We start from the raw sequence: 22,811 nt of genomic DNA on the forward strand, positions 1-22,811 counted from the left end.
TTTAGTACCAAAGTAATTGATTAATTTAGTACTTGGCTTCCTTAGGTTTTGATTGCTTTACTATTTAAGTACCCAAAGTAATTGATTGTTAGCACTTAATTACCGAATCGATCACTTTGGCACTTAATTATAATGGATCCAAATTTGATCAGCTATTGAAGTATGAAATCATAAATATGTTTATATATACTACTGTATATATTATTATATTGAATATAAATATTATTGTGTATTTAGTATATATTTACCTAAAGTAATTGACCCGTCTTTAGCCAACACTTCAATAAAATATGTAAATAGATACCTTCGCATTGAATGTCTGGACTCTTAAATTGAAAATGTTTGATAAATGTCTGAGATTGAATTAGTGAATAGTAATGTGACATACCGATCCAAAAGGGAGAAGAATCAGTCGTGACCAGCCTTGCGCCGTCATCTGCAATGTTGGAGAACCATCATGGACAGACGACACACAAAAATTTTTCTGAGAGCGCAGATGGGGATGGAGAAGTCAAGACGGGTAACACCTGCAATGCATTGTCAGGTAATTAAAAAAAAAAAAAAAGAGTCAAATGGTTGCCTCTTAGATGTGAAACGTAACCTCATCCTTATTTAGTGTTCGCTGTCCTTGAGCGTTCTCCTCTTCTCGTCTTCAGGTGCCCTCTCAGGCGTGTCCAACATCTTCAGTTTCTGGGGGGAAAATCGAGGTGGGGGTCAATACCAGGAAGTCCCCAGCTGCAGCCTGTCCTCTCCCCCGCCCCTCAGCACACCTTTGCACAGCTTGAGCCGCCAGCAGCGCCACCAGCTGGACACACGCCTTGACCTGTTGCAAAAACAACTAAACAGGTACGAACCTATTATTATTGCCTTTCTGAGTTTTTTATATTCCCCGTTATGTGAGACCAAAATTTTGGCGCGTGCAGATTGGAGAGCCGCATGTCAGCAGACATCGGAACGATTATGCAGCTGCTGCAGAGACAGATGGCTCTGGTCCCCCCCGCCTATAGTGCTGTATCATCACCACCTCAGGTAGAACTTTAAGGATGTACAGTTTACGCGCAAAGCCTCACTTGGGGATTTTTATGACATGACTGGTGCAGAGCAGGACTAAATGAGGCCGACCACAACAAAGACAATAAAATGTTGTGGACAACTTCCTGTCGTAATAATGCTGCTCTACTCCCAGGCCTCCCCATGCGCTGATCCAGGCACCGGAGAGAAACTTGTCCCACCTGTTGCCCAACTGGAGACAAACACCTTGGCCTCCTTATCACAGGTGGAATACATTTCTAAATGGAATTTACAGTGAACTCAAAGAGGCTTCGCGAGTCTGTTTACTGCCAGTTTTTGCCTGTCACACAGAAAACAATAAAACATAATAAAAACAAAAAACATCAATAAAATATAGTACATAAATGAATAATAGCATACAATATGTTAATAGTATTATAAAAAATTATATAAAATAATAGGAATAACTATAAAATGATGTTATTTTATGGGATTTTACATATATTGATATAATATATAAGCAGCCTCCGTGGATGTATGAATGTTTAGAAATGAGTGAATGAGAGCTTTTATAAAGCACTTTGGGCACAGTGTATAATTTATATCTGAGGGAATAGAAAATACACCTCACAGTTCCGAGGTCATGTTTTCAATTCCGACTCCAGCCTTCTTGTTTAGAGTTTGCATGCTCTCCCCGTGCCCACGTGGGTCTTCTTCTGGTATTCCGGTTTCCATGTGTGCCTTATAATCGCTCAGGGTGCACCCCCCCCCCCACCCCCCACCCTGCTTAACATATGCTAACAAGTAACATATATGTGGCTTGGAAAAGTGAAAGAGGAATATTAAAGTTGCATCCACTAAAATGCGCCAATTTTTCGTAATGTGCAATTACAAAATGTGCAAGCTTTATTTAATGATATCATTGCCACATATTACTTCTCATAAACTAGCCTTCAATATTATAACCTGTAAATATTATTTTCCCATGTTAACAAAAAATTTTGTTGTTTCTAATTAACGGCATTTCCATTCATTTCAATGGGGAAAGATGATTTAGGAAACAAATATTTTCAGCAGCATGGATGGATGGATGGATGGATGGATGGATGGATGGATGGATGGATGGATGGATGGATGGATGGATTCAGCCAACTGAAACTCGCATGTCTTCCTCCAGATCTTGGACTCTCAGGACTTTGAAGAGTTCCCAGCCACGTCTCCCGAATCTCGAGAGCTGCAGGACTCACCTTTGATCGACACCAGCCAAAACCAGCTCTCCTCCTCTGGACTGGACATTTTGAGCCAGCATCTGGAGCTTGAAATTGGTTTGGAAACTGGAGGCGCAACTATTTCCGAGCCAGCCGTAGACTTAGACTTAGGCATTGGCGCGGGATCAGGTTCACCTTCCGGGATGAGCTCAAGCCTAAGAAGAACAGCAGCAGCTGGAACGCGGCTATTTTCCCAGGATTCTGAAACCCAAAGGAGGTTGTCTCTCCAAGAGTCACACACACCTCAGGACTCACGGACACCTCAGAGACACAGCTCGGACCCGGGGGGGAGCTAAGGAAGAACCCTAGGCCACGGAGAACCGGGACGGTTTTCCCGTGGACGACGGATGCGGAAGATACTGGCCCTATTAAAAACATTAAAACCAAAACCCTCCTGTGACCTTAAATGCAAGAATGAATTCAGTAAGACTGGTCTCAGCCCAGAGGGTAAAATGGTTGACTCTTCTCTCTTCCAAGTTTCTTCCCGTTACGCATGAACACCAAGTATGACCCCCCCCCCCACCCCTCCCAAAAAAAAAAAAAAGATCAGACAGGCAACGTAAATGGAGCTTGAGTCAAATGACTGCAACCTGTAGGAGTATCTCTAATCCCTTTACTGCTGAATCCAGTCTTGGATGAATTATCGAGGACAAAGACGAAAAAAAAAAACGTTAGACCGAATAATAATGAAACAAGTAGCCATCACGTCTTGCACTGAAACAATTCTTCTTATGTGTCAGTGGCGCTTCCAAAAACTCACAAACCGGTTGGTAAAAATGTAGTGTTAGCTGGCCTAACAGGAAACCTGCTGCCCCCATTGTGTCAACAGATCCTCACCCCCCCCCATGTCCCGCGCCAAGAGGCGGGGAAAAGGCTCCGCCCCCAATTCCCAAGAGCACACTTGACTGGCTGGCTGGTTTGCACCTCAGGGGTGGGAACTGGAGGGTTTAAAAGCCATGAATTTTCTTGACGAACATATCAGCCACCCTACCAGAACCAACGTCAACGTTTTCTCATGGGCGACGAACCCTCAGCACGCCGCCGCCGCGTCGCTCTTGCGTCAATTGGCAAAGTGAAACGTACACAAAATTCCACTTGTTGCAGAAGAATTGACGTCCACAGTGGGTTTTAATTTATCATTGTTGAAGTTGCTACCTCAGATTTCACTGCTCCATTGTTTTTCACCTAAGCACCCAGAATGCTTATAAATTGTACGTGGCAGTCATGAGCTTAAAATATACAACTTTGACCATTTACGACCAGATGAATGCGCCATTATTTTATGTACAGTATAATATGCAAACACTGGCAAGAAGAGATGAGTGAGTGCGCTTTGTGTGTTGTTACTTTTTTGTGTCGAAACTGTTAAGTCCAATATATGTGTGTGTTTTTATTTTTGAATTTTAATCTAGACCAGCGGTTCTCAAATGGGAGTATGTGTAGGAATTCAAGAGTGTACGTGACATTTTAACATGGTATAAACAGTAGATTTGTTTTCAACTTAAGAGCCAATTAATTGGAACATGAAGCAACATAGCTAAATTGTGTCATCATGTATGCCTTTATTTTGTTAGGTCGTATACAGAAGCCGATTGTCGATAATTTTCCAACGGATGAGCCAGAAATAATCTATCTTCTGGAGTTGCTGAATAAAACATGCAAAGAGGCATCACTACAAATGTGGTGGGTCAGCACTCTATTTTAACTCAGATAGTACCAACTATTTTCAGACTCTCTTTGACCATCATGTGAAAAAAAATAAGAGAAACGTATAAATACATACCTGGGGTTGAATGTGTACATTCTTAAGACCTAAAAATCCGTCCTTGGTTTTGAAAGAATTCAAATGAATATTTGAATTACATCGATCACCTGTTAAAATTGATCTTTGACGTCTTAAATCGTCAAAGGCTGTGAATGAGTTAAGATTTGGGGGTTTTTTTCATCCAGAAATGTTTTACAATGGCAGAAAAAAATACTTTATGGAAGTTACATATTTGGAAAAAAATTGAGAACCTCTGGCCTAGACCATGAGTCAGTTTCACCCACTGTTGATGGACTGTTTTTTTCATTTGTTTTTGTTTTTTTTTTATGGCAAATGAGTTGTTTTTTTTCTCCAGTTAGGTCAACATCACAGGCAAAATATTTTGTTTTGTGGATTTCAGCAGCACATGTAAAATCCCTTTAATATGAAGTTTCTAAATAGTTCCAATTTCACCTGAATCTGCCCAAGACTTTTTAATCCTTCTTCATAATGTTTCCGAATTTACAGTGTACCGCTTCGGTGCATTATTTTGCCAGGCAGAAACGTTGTATTCCTACCTAAAACACGACAACGCAGATTCGCTGAAATATGACGATGCTCGGACGCCCAGGGTGAGCTTAACTCCACTTCTTTAATGAAGTCAAAGAAAAAAAAATGTACGTACAAATGTGCTCATATGCTATAAAGGGTATCCCAAAAGTCATTATACACATTTTTTTTTCTATGTTCGTTTTCAGGTATGATTTGGACAGATGTGAGGCCATCAGCATTTGACAGCTTAGGCTTGGCGGTTTTTTCTAAACATATCATTCCTTTCCCTGACACACCAAATGAGAGAAGCTTTTTAAAATTGTCTGCGATACATTTTTCTCTGTCCCCAACCGCAGTTCATTGTAAGTATAAGAGGCTTTTATTATCATCACACTGCTCCGATTTTTCCGATGTGAGGTTCAATTCATCAATTTCAGGTTGTTCACAAACTACCGGCGCCAGATTATGATTAACAACAACATGAAGTCAGTACAGGTAAATCCCTCTTTAACATCTGCTTAAATGATACCTGCAGCTAAATTGTTAAAAAACAAAAAGTGTCATGACTTTTGGAACACTTTGTACATTATTTTTAACTCCTCGTTGATTCAATTCTGCAAACTAATACACCGCGCCACTTATAGATAGTGCACGATTAAAGTTTAAATGCAACATTATTGTTTGTATTTGCAATATAAGTAAGTAGTTTTCTCTTACATAGATAAAAGGCATTTACAATACAGTAAATTTCATTCCTACTATGGTGGAACCTCCAAGTGGATTATCCTTGATAGTACAAACACGATGTTGGTCATTTAAAGCAACTTAAAGGTGCATTAAGGAATTTTAAATGTTAAGAATTTCCATCTCATAAGTGCTAAAGGAATGTTTTGATATGTACAAGAAGCCCTGATAATCACAGCAATGACCAAAAAGCCCTTTTAGGCACTAACATTAGTCCAAACTTGGCTCAAATCCTCTAAAAAGTCAGACTTGTCCCATTCGGATTGTCCCAGTTCTGATCTTAAAGTGTTTGACATAAACAAAGATGGCTGATAGTGAGGTTTTTTTTTTTTTTTTTGGTGGTCAGGGTCATTTTGTTCCACACTTCGTAACTCGGACCTGACTTGGACCGTTCAGTGCCCTTTTTGTAGTCGGGAGTCAGAAAATTCAGACTTCCCAGCGTGGCCAAATGCAGCATATGAAAATATACCTGACAAATAAAAATAGGGATGCCCCAATCACATTTTTTCCAGAGTCACCTGAATTTGAGGATCAGCCAATACACTTGTAGTACACATACGTTTATTTTAAGCAATATCTGTGAAGTTTTATAGCTTTTTAAAAATAAATAAATGAATGAAATGAACTTTTCCTGACCCTGATCGTTTTTGTTGAAATTGCTGTGACTGGGATTTGGGTAAATAAAATACATTAGCTGTGATAAATATGCATTCCATCAAATTTGCAGCTACGCATATAGCCAAAAGATATAATTTTGCAAAAATATTCATTAATGCACCTTTCAGTATTTAAGGGGTAACTACATGTGTTTTAATTTTGCTTTTTTTTTTTCTTTTATTCCAAGAGAAGGAAAAAACTTCAAAACCCCCAGTAAAATCAGATTATAATGAATTTGGCACACCAACATCATTAACAGACCTGCCAAATTTGAACATAAAAATGAAGCAGCAAAATTGTGAGAAATATAAGCATCCTCTCACATATCTGGCGATGTGGGCGTGTCTGCTAAAAACTCTTCTCATTACTTATCTTCAAACAACTTTCAAAAGTCATCACAAAAATCACTAAGAGGATCTTGAAGCAGAGTTAAGACAATTTTTCTCTTCATACACTGAATATGTACTGTCAAATAGTGACAAATGTTATCGCTTATAAGCATTTATTCACCATAACAAATATATAAATATATTCATATATAACCCCACCACCCTCCTTTCCACTTTTCCAATCGTCTTCCCTGAAATTTTGTGCATGAAGTATTTGAGCCTCTAATAGGAAGCATAGTGCAATAGTCCTTTAAATGAAATTGTAGCAGCCCTTCCATTTTCGTTTTTCGCACTTTATATTTTAATCAGTGCAAATGTTTCATAGAGACTCAGGAATGTGTCCTTTTGGTTCATTTTTCTTTGTCTCATTAACAATTTCAAGAAAATTGACAACGTTTGCCGAGTCGCAACCTTAATCACGTGGTGTATATTTCCCCTTTAAGGCGGCATTTTAAAGATTGTATCTTGCTGCTTGCCGCTGGTTTGAAACTAATTTATTTATTTATTTGTGTCCAATTTTTTTGGCTGTGAATTATTTAATGATTTGTCTACACGTGTTCCATCCACATGTTTTGTTTTTGTTCTGTGTGGTCATGTAACTGAGTCCAAATTGAAGTGAATAATCTCCCGTGCTAAGAGATTTTACAATATTCTCAGTGTGAATTGGAATATGTGAAAAGGTGCACTTTAGTATCGAACCAAAGCAAGTGAGTGCTTCAACAAAACGTGGGTTACCTCACGTCACGCGTGTTTCCAAACTTTTGAAGAGATCTTCGCCAGCATTGTAGCGTGTGCTGACAAACATCTGTGAAGGGAGTAAACCAATCTTAAAAGGGAAAGTCAACCCAAATGTTTTTTTTTTTTCAATAATAGTCTAAACACAGTATTCTGATTTTCTCTTTCTATCCAAAAGTCGTAGACGTTTTTATCGAGAGCAGACATACAGTCCCATTTATTTATAGCATTTTTTTTAAATATTACTGTAGAGTCTGAAATTAATTGATAATTCACTCATCCAATCCCAAAGACATATTTAATCCTGACATATAATCAGGTTCATATTTACGTTTTGTTACATTTTTTTCAAGTTTTTGGTTCAAGGAGGGTCTAAAAATGACCAGGATTAAATGGATTAAGGACTACAATAAGTATAGATATAATAATATAATAAAACAATTTAGTTAACTACTTAAGTAATCAATTACTTTAGATAATTCAGTTCTAAAGTAATTGCTTACTTTCAGTAAGTTCAGTGCCAAAGTAATTGATTCTGTTAGGTAATCAAGAGGTAAACAATTATTTTAAGTAATTAAGTACTCTAAAGAAGTAATTACTTTAAGTACTAAACAAGTATTAAAGTAATTGATCACTTTGGTACTTTACCTCTTAGTTAGGTAATGTAATTAATTCATTTAGTACTCAATTTATTTAGTACCAGCCAATCTTCTTTAGCCAAACACATCATTTAAAATAAATAACTAAAAATAAGCGACTGGGATTAAATGTCAAGACTCTTAAAAAACATAAAAAAATGCCTTTGGGATTCAATAAGTTTATATTGCGTTTGTGGAATGTAAATTAAGCAGCTCGATCAGAGCTGAGGAAAGGACTAATCACGGCTCCGCTTGCAAACGTCACATGACTCAAACAGGCGAGCTGTGATTGGTTGTTACCCGAGCTCCTAGCAACTACAATATTATTAACAAAATGGCCGTCGGCAGAATTGGAAAACGTGGATTTTGCTGCTTAATTCACATTCCTCAAACGCAGGACTAATCAGAATGCTGTGTTATTAAAATTTGAAAAAACAGAAAACTTCCCTTCTAACAATAATAATTTTGATTATTATTTAAGGTTTGCAATTTTTCTTAAGCAAATACCAAACTTTGTTTTATTTGTTTGTAATGAATGGATGTTCACTCACAGGTTTGTGTGATAATTTTCCACCCAATTTTTGCAACTTTTTTTCCAGTGCGGCCCAAATAGTCCTCAATCATCTGTAGTCAAATTTATAGCTTGGAAATTGTCATTTATGTTTAATTATCGTCTTTTTTTTTCTTAAAAGTTTCCAAGACTCTATAATAATTCACCAAGGGCGAAAGCCACCCTTTGTGATCATTTATTCTGCGTTTCTTTTCCTTGTGTGCAATCTGCTAACCTTTGAAAAGAAGCACAGGCATGTTTTATTATATTCAAAATCATTATGTACAGTATGTGTTGTGTGTCAGTGAGGCCTGTAACGAAAGACTTTTTGATTTTATATCCAGCAAGAAGCCAGTCAATACTGTACTCTATTTTTTCGGGGCTCTCCTTGCCATCTCATGTACTGTAGCGATTTTATTTTTGTTTGTTTTTTGTTTTGTTTTGCTTGTCTTTTTGAGTCCAATAAGTCACCTAGTGGCCTGAACTGTAACTTTACATTCAGAACTATGACCTCAAACGTAGAATGTGGTTGTATCTTATTTGACCTTATAAGTGTCGGTAGACCTAAGCCTAATATTCAATGCTAGCGAATACATTATGTAATGCATACTGCATCTTTAAAAACCGCTATGGATACACTTTGAAAAAGACGATAATGATTTTGCACCAGATTGGGAAGTGCTAGTGCATGAGATGGGAAGGTGTGTTGAGATGAGAGATGTTTAGGGAGTCTTTAAATACAAACAGTAACAAAAACTAACAAAAAAAATATAAATAAATAAATAGCGCCTGCACTCTTACAGACACACTCGCTTGCTAGCTCTTCCATACTTTGGAGCATTTTTCAGCTCTAGTCAACTTTCTATATGAGTTCCAACAAACTTGTATTTGTAGATATTTTGAGCACTGGAGGTTTACACGATACTGGATCTACTCACGTCATTCTTTGTCTGTACATACCGACTTCTTGTAAAGCTATCAAAACTTTGGCACTCGTATAGCCAGCACTATGCAGAAACTGAAACATTTCTTTGGCATGCTTTGAAATGCAGAATACTATAGAGGATATTGTGAATAAAGTTTGCTCTAATTTCCTATGAGAAAAACGTGCCCTATTGAAAGTAAAAGAAAAAAAGAAATGCGAGGAAAGCAGATGAGCGAGCTAAGGACTTTGAATATTGTGCACATTTTTACTTGCATGCTGCACTGAAAATCTTGCAGAAATGAGAGGATTTGATGTGCAAAAGAGCTGACTTCTGCTGTATGCTTGCAAACTGTATTTAAAGTGGATTATGGAAATCTTCCATAATATGGGAGAGTCATATTTATATATACAGTACAGTACACATACATAACACTCCCATGTTATGGGAGAAAAGGATACTGACTATCTGCAAAAATGACCATCTGGAAGATACAATATTACTTCTTGTATCTTTTATCGCAAACTGCTGTAATGGAGTGATGAATGGCTGGCAGTCAAGTTTGAAGAACACTCGATTTAGGAAGTTAAATGAAGTGTACTTTGATGATTGACTGGGTTAAAGGTTTAAACTTTTGCAATTTTGTACACATTTGCTGTATGCTGTGCTTTCCCATGGAACTCCATTTAAACTTTGTTCAGACATTTGGCTTGGAAATTAATGAGTTGTGTGATGTCCAGGGGAAAAAAATACTTTATAATCTATAGCTAATAGCAGTCCCTATATTCAATTCAATTATTGAGTCTCTTATGGAGAAATGCAAAGTTCATTCTTCTTATTTCATATCATATTTTGGATAGACTTGAGGGGGGGAAATGGTCCAGTTCCAGGTTCTGATTGTGTGATAGCATTATCAATGGTTGAAGTTTATAAAATTTCCAAATATTTATTTCAATAAACATCTTTGAAAACAATATCAGGGTGTTGGATAAGTGTTCCTATTTAGATTCATTCCTGTGCTGAATAAAACGATCTCACAAAAAAGGAAAAGAACCACAACTTTCTGGCTAATTTACTATACTTAACACGTTGTGTACACTTTCTGGTTTGCATATACACCGCGCATCTTGCGTATTTTTTTTTTAATTCAACATTACGACTTATCTTGCATAAGTTTGATGACCAAACTCAGAAAACAACTGAGAAAACAATTTGGTCGTTTCCTGAGCAATTTAATCAATCGCCCCTCATTTACCTATTTTTTTTAATTGTGCTGTCTTGGACAAATAGCGGGAGATTTTTTATTATTATTATTTTAATTAACACGAAAAACCACTAGACTCTTGTGATGCTTTTAAGTGGTGCGTGAGTTAAAGGCACAGGATTCGCATCTTCCCGAAACACAAATAGAAGCGCTTGCTCATGCAGGGCTGACTGCACTGTGACGTCATTACATGATTACCAAGTAAGAGTTAATGAGGTCACACGTCAAGGTACTTTTTGCCAACAACTTGTCCTTGCCATTTTGGTCGCAAGGTGTCACTATTATTCAACATGTCATTTGAGACACAGGGGCGTCTTCTTCTGTTAATCCCCTTCACTTTTATTTATTTATATCGAAGAGGAAATCGCATTAAAAGAAAAGAGGCGAATGCATGAAAAATTGTATTATTTTTTCACTTTTGAGTCGCACTGACATTTCAGCGGGACAAGCAGACGCCTAAGGGCGTCTTCCAGTCCGGAGGGCCTTGCCCCGTTGCCCGAATCGTTAGACAGCAAAACCGGCCATTGGTTCGGGCCTACCGTAAAAGGAGTCGAACTTTTCCATTGAAAGCGCCATGTGTCTGTCAAAAGTCCATTTGTTGACGACATGATGCTGCTCAGCATTCAAAAGCCGCGATTGGTCCAAAGCTTTGTCATGCGCACAAAAGCAGAAATTTGATTGGGTAAATAACAAGTCTATCACAAGTCACGACTGTGATTGGCTTACAGGCTCCACATGGGCGAGCAGGTTCGTCTGCGGCTCGGGTAGCGCTTTCTCCAGTGGGCGGACTGTAGCGGTGACAGCGACGCTCGGAGTCTCCCGACAAACTGCCAAAAAGCAGACAACAAACGGTGAGTCAAGCTGAAATCTGACTTTTAAGTCGTGTCTGCGTTAGAAGAAACTGTGCACGGATAGTAGTTTGTGTAAAGTTTGTCGGTGGGGAGCTCGAGTCTGTAGCAGTGACACGACGGTGATTTTGGATGAGTGATCTCACATTACGGTGTGTGCAGGATAATGGTGCGTTCAGGTGCTGGTCGGAAAGCCGTACTTTCTGTTTGAGTGCGCAGTTGGAATGTCCGCGCCCTTTGTGCTCATTAGAAGCCGTGCTCGCTTATGTTCTTGTCTGTCTGTGCTTCCCGTCATCACAAAAGTCGACACTTCGCATGCGCTGCATAGTTGGCAAGAAAATAAAGTAAATCCGATGGTGATGAGCTCGTCTATCTTCCAAGCAAGTTACGCAAGCGAGTTGGAGTGTCTCTGGCGGATCATTCATTTGCAGAGTCTTGGGGAAGAGTTCAGTTGTCGTGATAACTGTGTAAATGGTGGGGCATTCAAGTGTATTGTTTCCTACCTAAAATAAACTTTTGTGTACATAGTGATCTCTTTATTCCACTACCAAATCTCTCAAAATGTGTTCATACTTCATGTCAGTTCATCCTGCACGCTGAACACTTTCTTGAACACGGTAATCAAAACGTGGATAAGCATCGTCCTTATCTGTTTGTCATATCATTTTAACAAGTTCTTAAATGTGCGAAATGTGCGACCTCGGGCATCGTATTTCTTGACAAATGGAAATTTGTGTTTTTATTTAAAAAAAAAAAAATGTATCGCTGTGTCCACGAATCGAAACTTAAATTAAAATGGAGACTTGATCCATTTTAAGCAGTAAAGAGTTGATATTTTGTCTAATTTGATGACATTGTGTTTCGTGTACAATTAATAACTTTAAAAATGCGTTTTGCCACTTGTTGCCCATTGAAAATGACAATGTGCTCAGGTGATGACCAATCACTGCGCACCTGTTTCTGTCATTGGCCACGTGACCTTCGCAAGCTGAGCTGTGATTGGTTGTTACCTGAGCCATGAGTACATGTGATGTCTTTCAGGCGATAGCATATAACAAAATGTGTTTTTCAAAAGTATTAATTGTGCATTAAAAAAGTTTTGAATTATTTAATTATTAACTTTAGACTTTTGAAAATTCCTAAATAAGTGAACTATCCTTTTAACTTGAAAAGACAATGATAAAAAAAAGATAAAAATAGAAAAATAAGTCACTAAAAATATAAGTAGAAAACAAACTATTGTGTTGGGCCTTCAAATCTATGAATATAACTCGTTTGTGCCTGTGAGTGTTATGTTACCTAGATTTATGTATTTTGACTGCGTTTGCATGTGAATATTCATTATTTGACGGAATATATGATGTATATTATGATATACATATACTGTATGATATGATAGTAGGAATATCATTTTGACTTATGTCAATGCTAATTGGCTTCTAGTATATCTGTGCGATTTATTGCTTCTTATACATTATCATAACCCATGGTTCAAAAACAAAGCATTGAAATATACATTCTATGTAACTATTTTACCATGAATTTCATATTATACAGTTAAGCATTTCAGTTACTTCCAACTAATACATTCTAGCAAATGAGTTACTTCCAATTTAGCCTTAGCTTTTGAGTATTTCTACCGAAATTGCGTTCTGTAGTTTGATACACTTGTAGCTGCCAAATAAGCTTTTCTTAAACCTGCTAATATCAGCTTTTCCACTACCTCTTCAAAACTCATCGCGGAAGTTTCCTTAAACGTGAAAGTTGGTTTATTTAGATATATAGCATAGGATAGTCATGGTTTACAGTAATTAAGAGATTGATTCAATCTGAGGAAAGAAACTCTGAGAGGATTACTCGCCAATCCTTCACTGTCAGTGTCAGATTACAGAGTTGGAAATCAAAGGTGGGACTGATCTGAAGTCCTGAACTTCTTATGAACCTGATCCAATCATCGTAAAATAATGTTTTGTCCACAGATGCTCATATAATCGGGTATTGTCCCATGGCTCCAAAAATGGTCTGAAAGATCATTTCACCTTTCCAATAAATTAATATTAACATCGTACACCTAAAACAGAATACGGCTAATCTTTCACATAATAGGATGATAAAGTCTAGCGGTGACTTGAGTTTTGAAAATGTCACAGATTAGCACCAAAATAGATTTTTCCCAAATTCTCTCACTAGATATCATAATGTCGAAAAATGTCACTGGCTAGCATTAAAGGCACAGACTCAATCTTTTTCCCATTGAACCACTTTTCAACATGCTTTTTATTTTAACAATGAGCTTGTTTTTAATGATTCATTTGTTTGATTGATTGATTTGATTAAGTGACTTGAGATTTCCAGTCTTTTTATTGAATTTAGATTGCGTTACTAATGGGTATCTTCAGGCTGGATGGAGTATGCATTATTAATTTTTGATGTATCTTATCAATACAGAAAGTGTAGTAATGGCTTAATTGCTCCCCAAGTTGTTGAACTAACAATGGACCTTGTCAGCATATTTCTCAAAATCTTATTTTGGTAGGTCTAAAACAGTGCTTTCAAATACTGTGGGAAATTTGAATATCAAAGTAGAAAATTTGGCTAAAAGCGCATTTATTAGAAAAGTGTTTCGAAACCTTTTTTAAATGTACCTGTGAAATATTATTTTCAGCCAAATACCATTTACCTACTCAAAGCATTTTAGGATGCAAAAAAAAAAAAAAGACTTAAAACAGAGTGCTGCATCTTGGCATATTTCCTGAAGCAACTTCAAAAGATGGATCTTGTGACATCTGTTTTCTTTCTGGCTCATCTGCCGGAAAACTGCATCACTCACGACAATACACATCTGTGAAGAAGTTAACAAAATTAAGGCCACCGACGTTTTGCAAAAGAATCACTATAATATTGTTTAGCAATAATTTACTTCATGTTCCAATTAGTTTGATTTTATTTTGAAAACAAAAACCTCCCATTCCTGTAATGGTATTACAATGCATTGAAATAGCTTTACTGATGCCTGCAGAAACCTTGTTAAATTCTCATGTCATCGCTGGACTAGACTAGCTGTCATTTTGATTAATTGCCTCATCAAACGTAAACAGGAAAATATTCCCCAAAGACCCCCGCTCACTTTGCAATACTCTGTGGGTGAAATTTTGGCTCTCAAGTGACCGAAACGAATCAAAGAGAATCCGGTCAGTTTTCAAAATCAAAGGTTTTTCAAAATATTTTTCAGACTCAGACAATACATAAAGCGGAAATAATCACTTCCTGTGCCTGCCGGGTACCAGGTCCCAAAGTGGTTCTCGGGGACCCCTGATTCTCAATACTTTTCATATAAACAAAAATTTAAATTGTAGGTATCGGCTTACAACCACATTGAAGTCAATTTACTATTAGAGTGGGGGTAAAGTATTTGTTTTCTTCCCAACCTAATGAAATATGTAATGGTTCATTGAAAATAGGATTTGGAGTTTTACAGAGCATTATCTCAAAGGCAGCCCAAACACAGATGTAACTGACAACATTGCAGTGTGTGTTTATATTTGTGAACACCCCACCGTGTGTGTGTGTTAAGGATGAATGTTTGAACTCTGAAGATTGCGTGACAACCGCAGATTGACTGAATGAAATGATGGAGGGATAGATGGCGAAGGGAAGCGGGATGTCGCGGGGTGAACTGCTGCCTGTAATCCCCGTCACAACAGCAGCAGCTGGAACAGAGTATCAGAAACCGGGCTTGGACGCTTTCATCTGCCCTGCTTGGACTTGGAACTAGAGCTGGGGTCACTTGGCACTTAGGGGTATTGAAAGGTTGATGGAGGGACACACTTAAGCCACTCAGTTCAGTATTGTCTTTACACAATTCAATTTGAAATTCAGGACCAAGTTTTAAAACGGTCTACGTATGTATTAGGAATATACAGATTTATCAAGAGTGATACCAAAAGCAGTAAAGTAATCAATTAATCAAATTTGAAACAAACTTTTATTTCCTAAAGACAGAACAGGATTTTTTTTTTTCCTATTTGTTAGCTGGTTTGCTCCGTAATGTTAGAAAATCAGCAACAATGTTGTTTTTCCAAAGTAAACACAGATGCTTTGAAATGTCTTACTTTGATTATTCACAAAGATGATACATCTACTTTTCATTAAGGATTAGGACTCAAAACCATTGATTATTAAAAGTAATTGAGTAATTTAGTAAACGATTGTTTGCATCATTGCATTTATTAAATAGTTATGTAACTTTAGTAGAGATGCTGCTGACCCTGAGAACTTGCTGTTTTTGTTTCACGTTAAAACAAAGCTGTGTGTGAAAGTTAAAATTATTATCACAGTTATTTTGAAGTTTTGGAGAGGTGGGTTGGTGGTGCAGCGGTTAGCATGCCCGAGTCACAGTTAAGGGAAACAAGTTCAATTCCTGGCTCCGGCCTTCCCATGTGGAGTTTGTATTATCTCCCCGGGCCCGTGTGAGTTCTCACCTGCCACTTTGGCTTCCTCTCACACACCAAAAACATACATGGCAATATTGGTATTGGACATCCTAAATTGTATTTGGGTGTGATTGTGTGAGTTAATGGTTGTTCACATCTGTATGCCCTGCGATTTTCTGGCAACAAATTCAGGGTGTTTGCCGCCTACTGCCTGAAGCCAGCTGGGATAGGCACCAGCAAGCCTGCAAAACTTGTCAGGATAAGCAGCTATAGAAAATGGATGGATGAAGTTTTGGTAAATAATTTATTTTTTTAAACTTCATGGTTCCACAGTAAATTTTCATCTAACTTGGAATACCTTGAACTTTTGTTTTGAATTTTAAAACAGATTTTCAAGATTTAAAAAAAAAACTTTTAAAACTTGAAAATCTGTAAAATCATTTTACAAACATATGCTTTCAGACATTTATACTATGTTATTAGTTTCATTTTTTTTACGTCTATTTTTCCCCCTTTTACTTCGCTCCAAATATTGGCCTCCTTTCCTAACAATATGGCTATTGTTATGGGGCCTGAAAAAAGCCATATCAATCTAATTCTACCTTTTTTTGCTTTATGATTTTCAATTGTTAACATTATTATATAATCCTGTAGGCAATCAATTTGTTTTTGATGTGTTTTGTTCGGCTAAAGTGAATTTATTTCAGAGCTGAGTTAAGGGATTCTTCATGCTTGACATGGCTAAACCGGATGAACAACATTAAATGGGCTGAGAGTGAAAATTACATAAATAACTAAATAAGTTGTCAGGTATTTTCGTGTTTCCGCTGTCTGTTTATTTTGGAATGAATTTGACCTCTGTTTGTACTGCTATGCATTCCAGTGCAATGTTGTTAAGCTCCGGCCGGGCAACAATAGAGCCTAGTTCCCAAAGAGATACTCTGTGTCAAAATGTGTTGAGCTGAAACCATTGTGGTCATACAGGGAGTTCATTCATCACTGTGTGTCCCTTTCCAAGGGGAGGGGAGGACAAGTCTACCTGGCAGTATGCTAGCACGTGGCCTTGAACCGTATCAAGCTCCAAATAATACAATTGTTTGAGACATTTTGTGAAATTGTCTATAATTTTGACTATTAATGTTCCTTATTATACAATTATTTTCTTTTCTGCAAGTAGCTACATACTTGTCAATTACAAATTGTGTGCCAGGGTTGGTAATCTTCAATTGTCTCATTTTTGGGTTTACGATCTGATCTAGAATCTTTTTTTTTTTTTTTTCAAAATGATCATGCCATAATCTATAGATGTGCAAAAAAATGGTCATAATCTACTGCGGTCTTCTTTGCAAGACGCCGTGAAAAATTGAGACAAAGTGACATTTATTTACTTACATTTACTACATTTGAGTAAATGAGTGAGTGAATAAATAATGTTGAATAAAGGTTTTAAAATCTTTATCTATTTATTTAATTTTATTATTCCGGTCAGTCTAGATGCTTATGATTTTAATCCATTTTTAATCAGAGTAGTAAACCCAACATTTATCTAAATAAGTTTTGATTATTCAAAAAAAGTTTTTAAACTGCATGCAAAATGTTCAGAAAATAATGTATCGGGATTTGAATCAGTTAAAACGTAACCTGAGATCGTGCAAAAAAAAAAACTACAGTATTTATAGCTTGCATGACTTGCTTAAAGGTAACAATTAAGTATTTAATAACTATCATAAACTATTGTGCAAAACCTCAATTTCACAATTTATCAAATTTTCAAAAAATACAAATTATTTTGAATAATTCCCCAACGCTTGTTGGGAAAAAAAAAAAAAAAAACGAGTTTCAAGGAGTCAAAATAGCTGGTAGCAACCACCACAGCGAATGCCACCTTCAAAATAAAAGTGTGCTACGACCATTGTGTTGACATCCATGTACAATTTATGTTTTTTAGTTTGGCCTTCGCAGTATGCTGTTGACGTGCAATGTAATATTGTTGTCTCTTCCTTGGCAGTTCCAAAGCATAGTTAAGTGGAAGCTGACAGGAAGCAGATTTGTTTTATTTTCATTTCTTTTAATGTATAAAATCCATCTAGGGATGTTTTTTAACAAATCTGAATAGTAGTAAAACAGAACCGTGATTCTTATGGGAATTCATTTTTTTCCCTCTGCATCCAATTGAAAACTTATAAGTGCAATTTGCCATCTTGCGATTTAAATCCCTCAAAGATAGACACACTTTGCATTATTAATAAACATAATATAGAGTATGAATTATATATGCTTAATGTACAGTGCACATCATTTAGAATAGCCATGCTGTTAAATTATGTATACTAGTGGTAACTTTTTTTTTTTAAGTTTGGGCAAAAAATAACTATCTGCACTTCTATTCCTAGGATTTGCATGAAGTAAATATGATCATAATTTTTTGATGCTGCCTTATGGTTGGAATCCCCATTACAAACACTCTGAAGGCACATTCTGTGTTTACATAATGAGTACACGATGCAATAACTGAGCGTACTCCTGTGCACATCATTCACATATGTTGGTCCATGTCAAATCATCCTAATTTATTGGATTTGCATCTGGAAGAGAAAATGATGTCTTGGTGAAAATTAATGTCACGCTGTGTGGCGTTTTGCGTGTGTATGTGTGAGGGTCATCCACTGATCAGGCGCATGTTTTTGTTTAAACAGCTCAAAAAGGCAACCGCAGTTCGAAACGAATTGAAAAGATTTTCCAAATAGAACCAGTAATGAATGTGTGGTTAACCAGTTGAAATATTTCACATCAACCTATTCTGGTTCCACCTTGGCTCACACCCTACTAATTACATTTACAGAAGTCTCTGTTTGACTTTTTATTGAACCTTCAGTGTAGTTATCCTCATGGGATTAAGTCATTAATTTTGGATTCGGTGCTTTTCAGAAGCTTTAACATCACTCACTTTATCCTCTCTTATATAACATGCTTCCAAAGGTGTGTGCGTGTGTTGGGTTTTTCTGACCTCCTTTATTTATTTCAACTTGATTGTAATTTCACATTGAAGGTTCATAAAAGGTCGCAAGACAACTGTGTTATATGTCAGGGATGGGACGAATCCTACGAGACGAGATGTCTCACAAGATTGAGTCCACAAGAACGAGTATATTGTAATGAATATATTGTAGAATAATGCTTAATATTTTTTTTCAATTTTAATTTTTTAACATTTTTAACATTAATAATTTTGTGTGCAAACGTAAACATAATCTTGCGGGCAAATGTAAACATAAAAGGAGACAAACTCTTTGATTTATCTGAAAATATTTTACCACGTAAACATAATCTTGCGGGCAAATGTAAATATAAAAGGAGACAAACACTTTGACTTTTATGAAAATAGTTTACCTTTTTTCTTCAACTAAAATACTAAAATATGACCACACAGATTATTTGAAGACCAAAAAAACACATTTACACTTAATTATGAATGACAGTTTATATATATATATATATATATATATATATATATATATATATATATATATATATATATAGTTTATACAACAAACTTTTTTTTAATCATTCAGCATACATAGTGGTCAATAAAATGTAGTGACAACCACAGAACACATTTGAGACAAAAAAAGTGATCAGTAGAAACGGCGACTGTGCATCAAAGCGAGTAATTTGTATCGATTAATTGCCTCTAAAAAGTAATTTGCTCTTGAGGGAACTTGAGCATTGCGAGCTAGCGGCTAGCATATGCTAGACAGTGCGCGAAACACAGGCAACAGGCATTGTACAATATATCAGCATGCTTAAGTCCTTTTTTTTTTTTTTTTTTTTTAAAGCACCCTGAATTAGCAATTTGAATGATTTCAGAACGACTGTATTTTTTTATAACCATACTCAAGACTCCTGGAGCAGCATTCTCTGAGTGAAGGTAGTCATATGCCGCGTTCATGTCATTATATCAATTGGTATGGTAAGGTTTATTTTGAAGTTCTCACCATGTTTGGTGGCGTGTTTTACTCTATTGCAGAGCTTCAGGAGGCAGTGCATTCTAATTTTACCCTAATTTTTACCCTAATTTTACCCTGTCAAAAACAAGAAAATAGATCTCATTCTGTGGCATCAAATCCTGTTGGAATCTCGCACGATCTCACCATACGATATCTCTTCCCATCCCTAGTGTGTATATATAAGTGGGATGAATTGGGGCTAAATTCCATAAATGCTTTTGTGGAAAAATAAATCATCCAGAGAAATATTCAAATAACACCCATTAGTATGCAACAAACAGGTTTAGCAATGCGTGAACAAGGACAGTAAAAAGTTTAGACCAAAACGTAGTGTAGTTTTGATGTCTTCTGAGACTAATTACACCACTGTCTTCTCTCCTTGGGGCTCTGCGCCACTCCCAGCATTGGATAACAAGCCAGAGGCCTACAGGCGCTGTCTTGGTCTCCTCCTCTGACGCTTTTTTTTAAGCGATTGTTTTAAGTTTCGTCACTTGTTGCAGAGCCTGATGCTTGGCATGCCACCCCCTTTCGTCTGAAACTTCAATGGAGCTTATGGAGCTCCCATTGAAGTTTTTGACCTTCTTGATTGTCAGCTTTGTTGTACTTGTGAAATGAGAGAAGCGTGTGCTATTGAGAGCATTTGTGTCTTTGCGTATGTGGTTGGGTGTGTCCGATTTTGGGACACTACTATGCAGTGTTATTGAAAAATCATGATCTCACCGGAATTTGAATATGACAGAACATGATGCATTTAAGTCAGATCAAACTGCTGGTGTCTGAATCTACCCTTTCGATGCTTATTTTCAGCAGTAAAACGTTCATATTTTGCCTATATTCACCCGGTTTTGGGGTTTGATTTGTAACATTGTCAAGTCGTGCTGTGATTGGTCGAACTAATTCGATTAATTTGTCATTTTAAAATTAATGATTTGAGAATCTGCTCTATCGTTAAATAACGATTTTGGCAGGCTGCAAGGGTGTTTCACTACACAAGTTGAAAATATTTATCAACTACTAAAATGTGACATTTATGCAAGGTATACACAGTCTATGAATGGCTGATATCAGTACACATTGTTGTCTGAATAGTCTCCACATGGTTTATTTTTTAACTAATCAACTTTAAATGTTAAAGCCGTAATTGTCCAGAAATTTGAGATTTAATTTTTTTGGCCCATATCATCCAGTCGTAGGCTGATGCGGATTTTGGACAGAAAAAATGCTTATTGCAGAATCGGCTGTTTAATTAAAATGAGAACAATAATAATAATGTATACAATAGCATTTGCTTCCTCCCATTATATTTTAGTAGGTGTCAATTTTAGGTGGATTTTCACTATTCAAGAGCTGTGTACCTATTACCTGCAAATAACAGGCACCAACAATAAATGTTGTTAATTAAAAAGAAAAAAAAAACTTTAGCTCACAGAATGCATTGTGATGCAATTAAAGATCTTATGAGGACATTCATTATCGTCATTTGTTTGTTAAGTTGTTGAATGGGTGTCATTTTTAACACATGTATGTTTAGTTTATGCATTGTTTTGTTTTTTGTTTTTTTACTATATATAAACTGTGACTAGGTTGTAGGTTGTGTAATGTTGTGACACTTAAGTCAATGATTTGTACTACTTTCTTGCATTGCTTACCTGATCTTTTCTTGTAAAAATTAAGATTTGTTTTGCTTTGTTTGTATACAACTGTAAATAGAGCACATAAACGTTAAAGTTGAGATAATCGTCAAATATTGGCCATTTGCCCAATTATTTTTGGCCAATGTTTGAAGGGTCATAATAATCGGTCGTCTAATCGCTTGAGCCCTTGTTGTGTCTTGAGCCCCGGAGCATGTGATGTCATTCTCACTTGACGGAAAGTAGCAAAATGTGTTTTTAAACTGTCAATTGTACATGGAAATTAAATAAGTTTTATTAATAATAGACCAAATAAGAGTTTTTTTGACTAGGGAAAATAGTAGATAGGCCGAAAGGTGTTGTAAAACCATTCAGTAACGCTACCCACTTCATTCAAAAAATTTCTGGGATTCCTACCTTCGAATTTGTGTGTTCATGCGCGTGCATGGATGTGTGCTGACAAAGCTGTGATTGTGAGCCTCGGTGACTGGCCAACATGGAATGTTAGTGATAGCATCTTGCTCGTATTAGTGTGATGGCAGCTGGACACATGGACGCTTTAGATGTCAATGTGTACACTCTTAAAGCAGGCAAAATGTTATTGTTTTCCGTAGTTATTCTTTTTTTTTTTACATGTCTTCATGATCTTTTGGCAGGGATGCTTGTAAAATGTACCTGATTTCACCTTGACTTTGTAAATCATTACTTTTTGCAGCTTGGTGGGATTTTTGTACGGATGTAGGTCTTAATGGGATAACAGTAGGTTGTTCCCCATTGGCCTTCATGCAGTTGTGATTTACTCGGTGTGGGCAGGTATCACATGACAGTGTCTTCTTTCATCCCTACCCCCATCTGCTTTCTAGATAGTGAACAAGGTTCACGCTGAATGTGCAGCTTGGAGCGAATTTCTCAGGATTTAAATGGAATTGTTGACCTGTTTGCGTCAGAAGCACACAGGAATTTTTGAAAGCCATTTCCAAATTTATCGCAACCTCTAAATAACAATATTATAAGTTCATATTTTTTCTGAAAATAACATACGTTCTAAAAGACAAGTATCACATAAGTGATGTTATACTTTGGAGTTTGACTCGATGCTAAAACGTTAACACAATTTGGAACAAATCAACCTTTTTCGTGTTCAGTAGTTTGAATAGAGGAATATTTTGTCTAATATTTTGTCAGGGAGAATTAGTAGCAATCAAGCCAGCCAAACTGTTATCTGGAACCTGTATTTGTTTTAAATAAAAAGGGAAGATGTTAGTATGAATAAAGTAAAATCAAACTCCAACTCGTAACTCTGTTAAAATGTCTTAAAAGCTGTGATTATTGAACAACTTTTAGTCATTTTTTTTTTTATTGTTACATTTTAGACAACATATGTCTTTGTTGTAAAATTGTAACAAAAGTTCAGGGA

The 22,811-nt window shown here is 36.5% G+C and overlaps 2 protein-coding genes across 7 annotated transcripts in view; both read left to right on the plus strand.

Annotated features, from left to right (window-relative positions):
- LOC148407830 (voltage-gated inwardly rectifying potassium channel KCNH2-like) overlaps window positions 1–10,185 on the plus strand; it is a 53,961-nt gene extending 43,776 nt beyond the window's left edge. The window contains exons 14-18 of the mRNA XM_088402469.1: window positions 400–544; window positions 657–846; window positions 924–1,029; window positions 1,187–1,276; window positions 2,189–10,185. Of these exons, the coding sequence (XP_088258595.1) occupies window positions 400–544; window positions 657–846; window positions 924–1,029; window positions 1,187–1,276; window positions 2,189–2,575 (918 nt within the window). The 3' untranslated portion in view covers window positions 2,576–10,185. The remainder of the gene's footprint in view (window positions 1–399; window positions 545–656; window positions 847–923; window positions 1,030–1,186; window positions 1,277–2,188) is intronic.
- Window positions 10,186–11,238: 1,053 nt separating this feature from the next.
- Window positions 11,239–22,811, plus strand: part of LOC148407831 (uncharacterized) — a 62,415-nt gene continuing 50,842 nt past the window's right edge. For all 6 annotated transcript variants that reach the window (XM_088401489.1, XM_088401490.1, XM_088401493.1 and 3 more), the window contains exon 1: window positions 11,239–11,326. The gene's annotated coding sequence lies outside the window, so the exon portion shown is untranslated. The remainder of the gene's footprint in view (window positions 11,327–22,811) is intronic.

This window comes from Hippichthys cyanospilos, chromosome 19 (genome assembly GCF_059441005.1).
Source record: "Hippichthys cyanospilos isolate Australia breed blue-spotted pipefish chromosome 19, RoL_Hcya_1.0, whole genome shotgun sequence".
Taxonomy (NCBI): domain Eukaryota; kingdom Metazoa; phylum Chordata; class Actinopteri; order Syngnathiformes; family Syngnathidae; genus Hippichthys; species Hippichthys cyanospilos.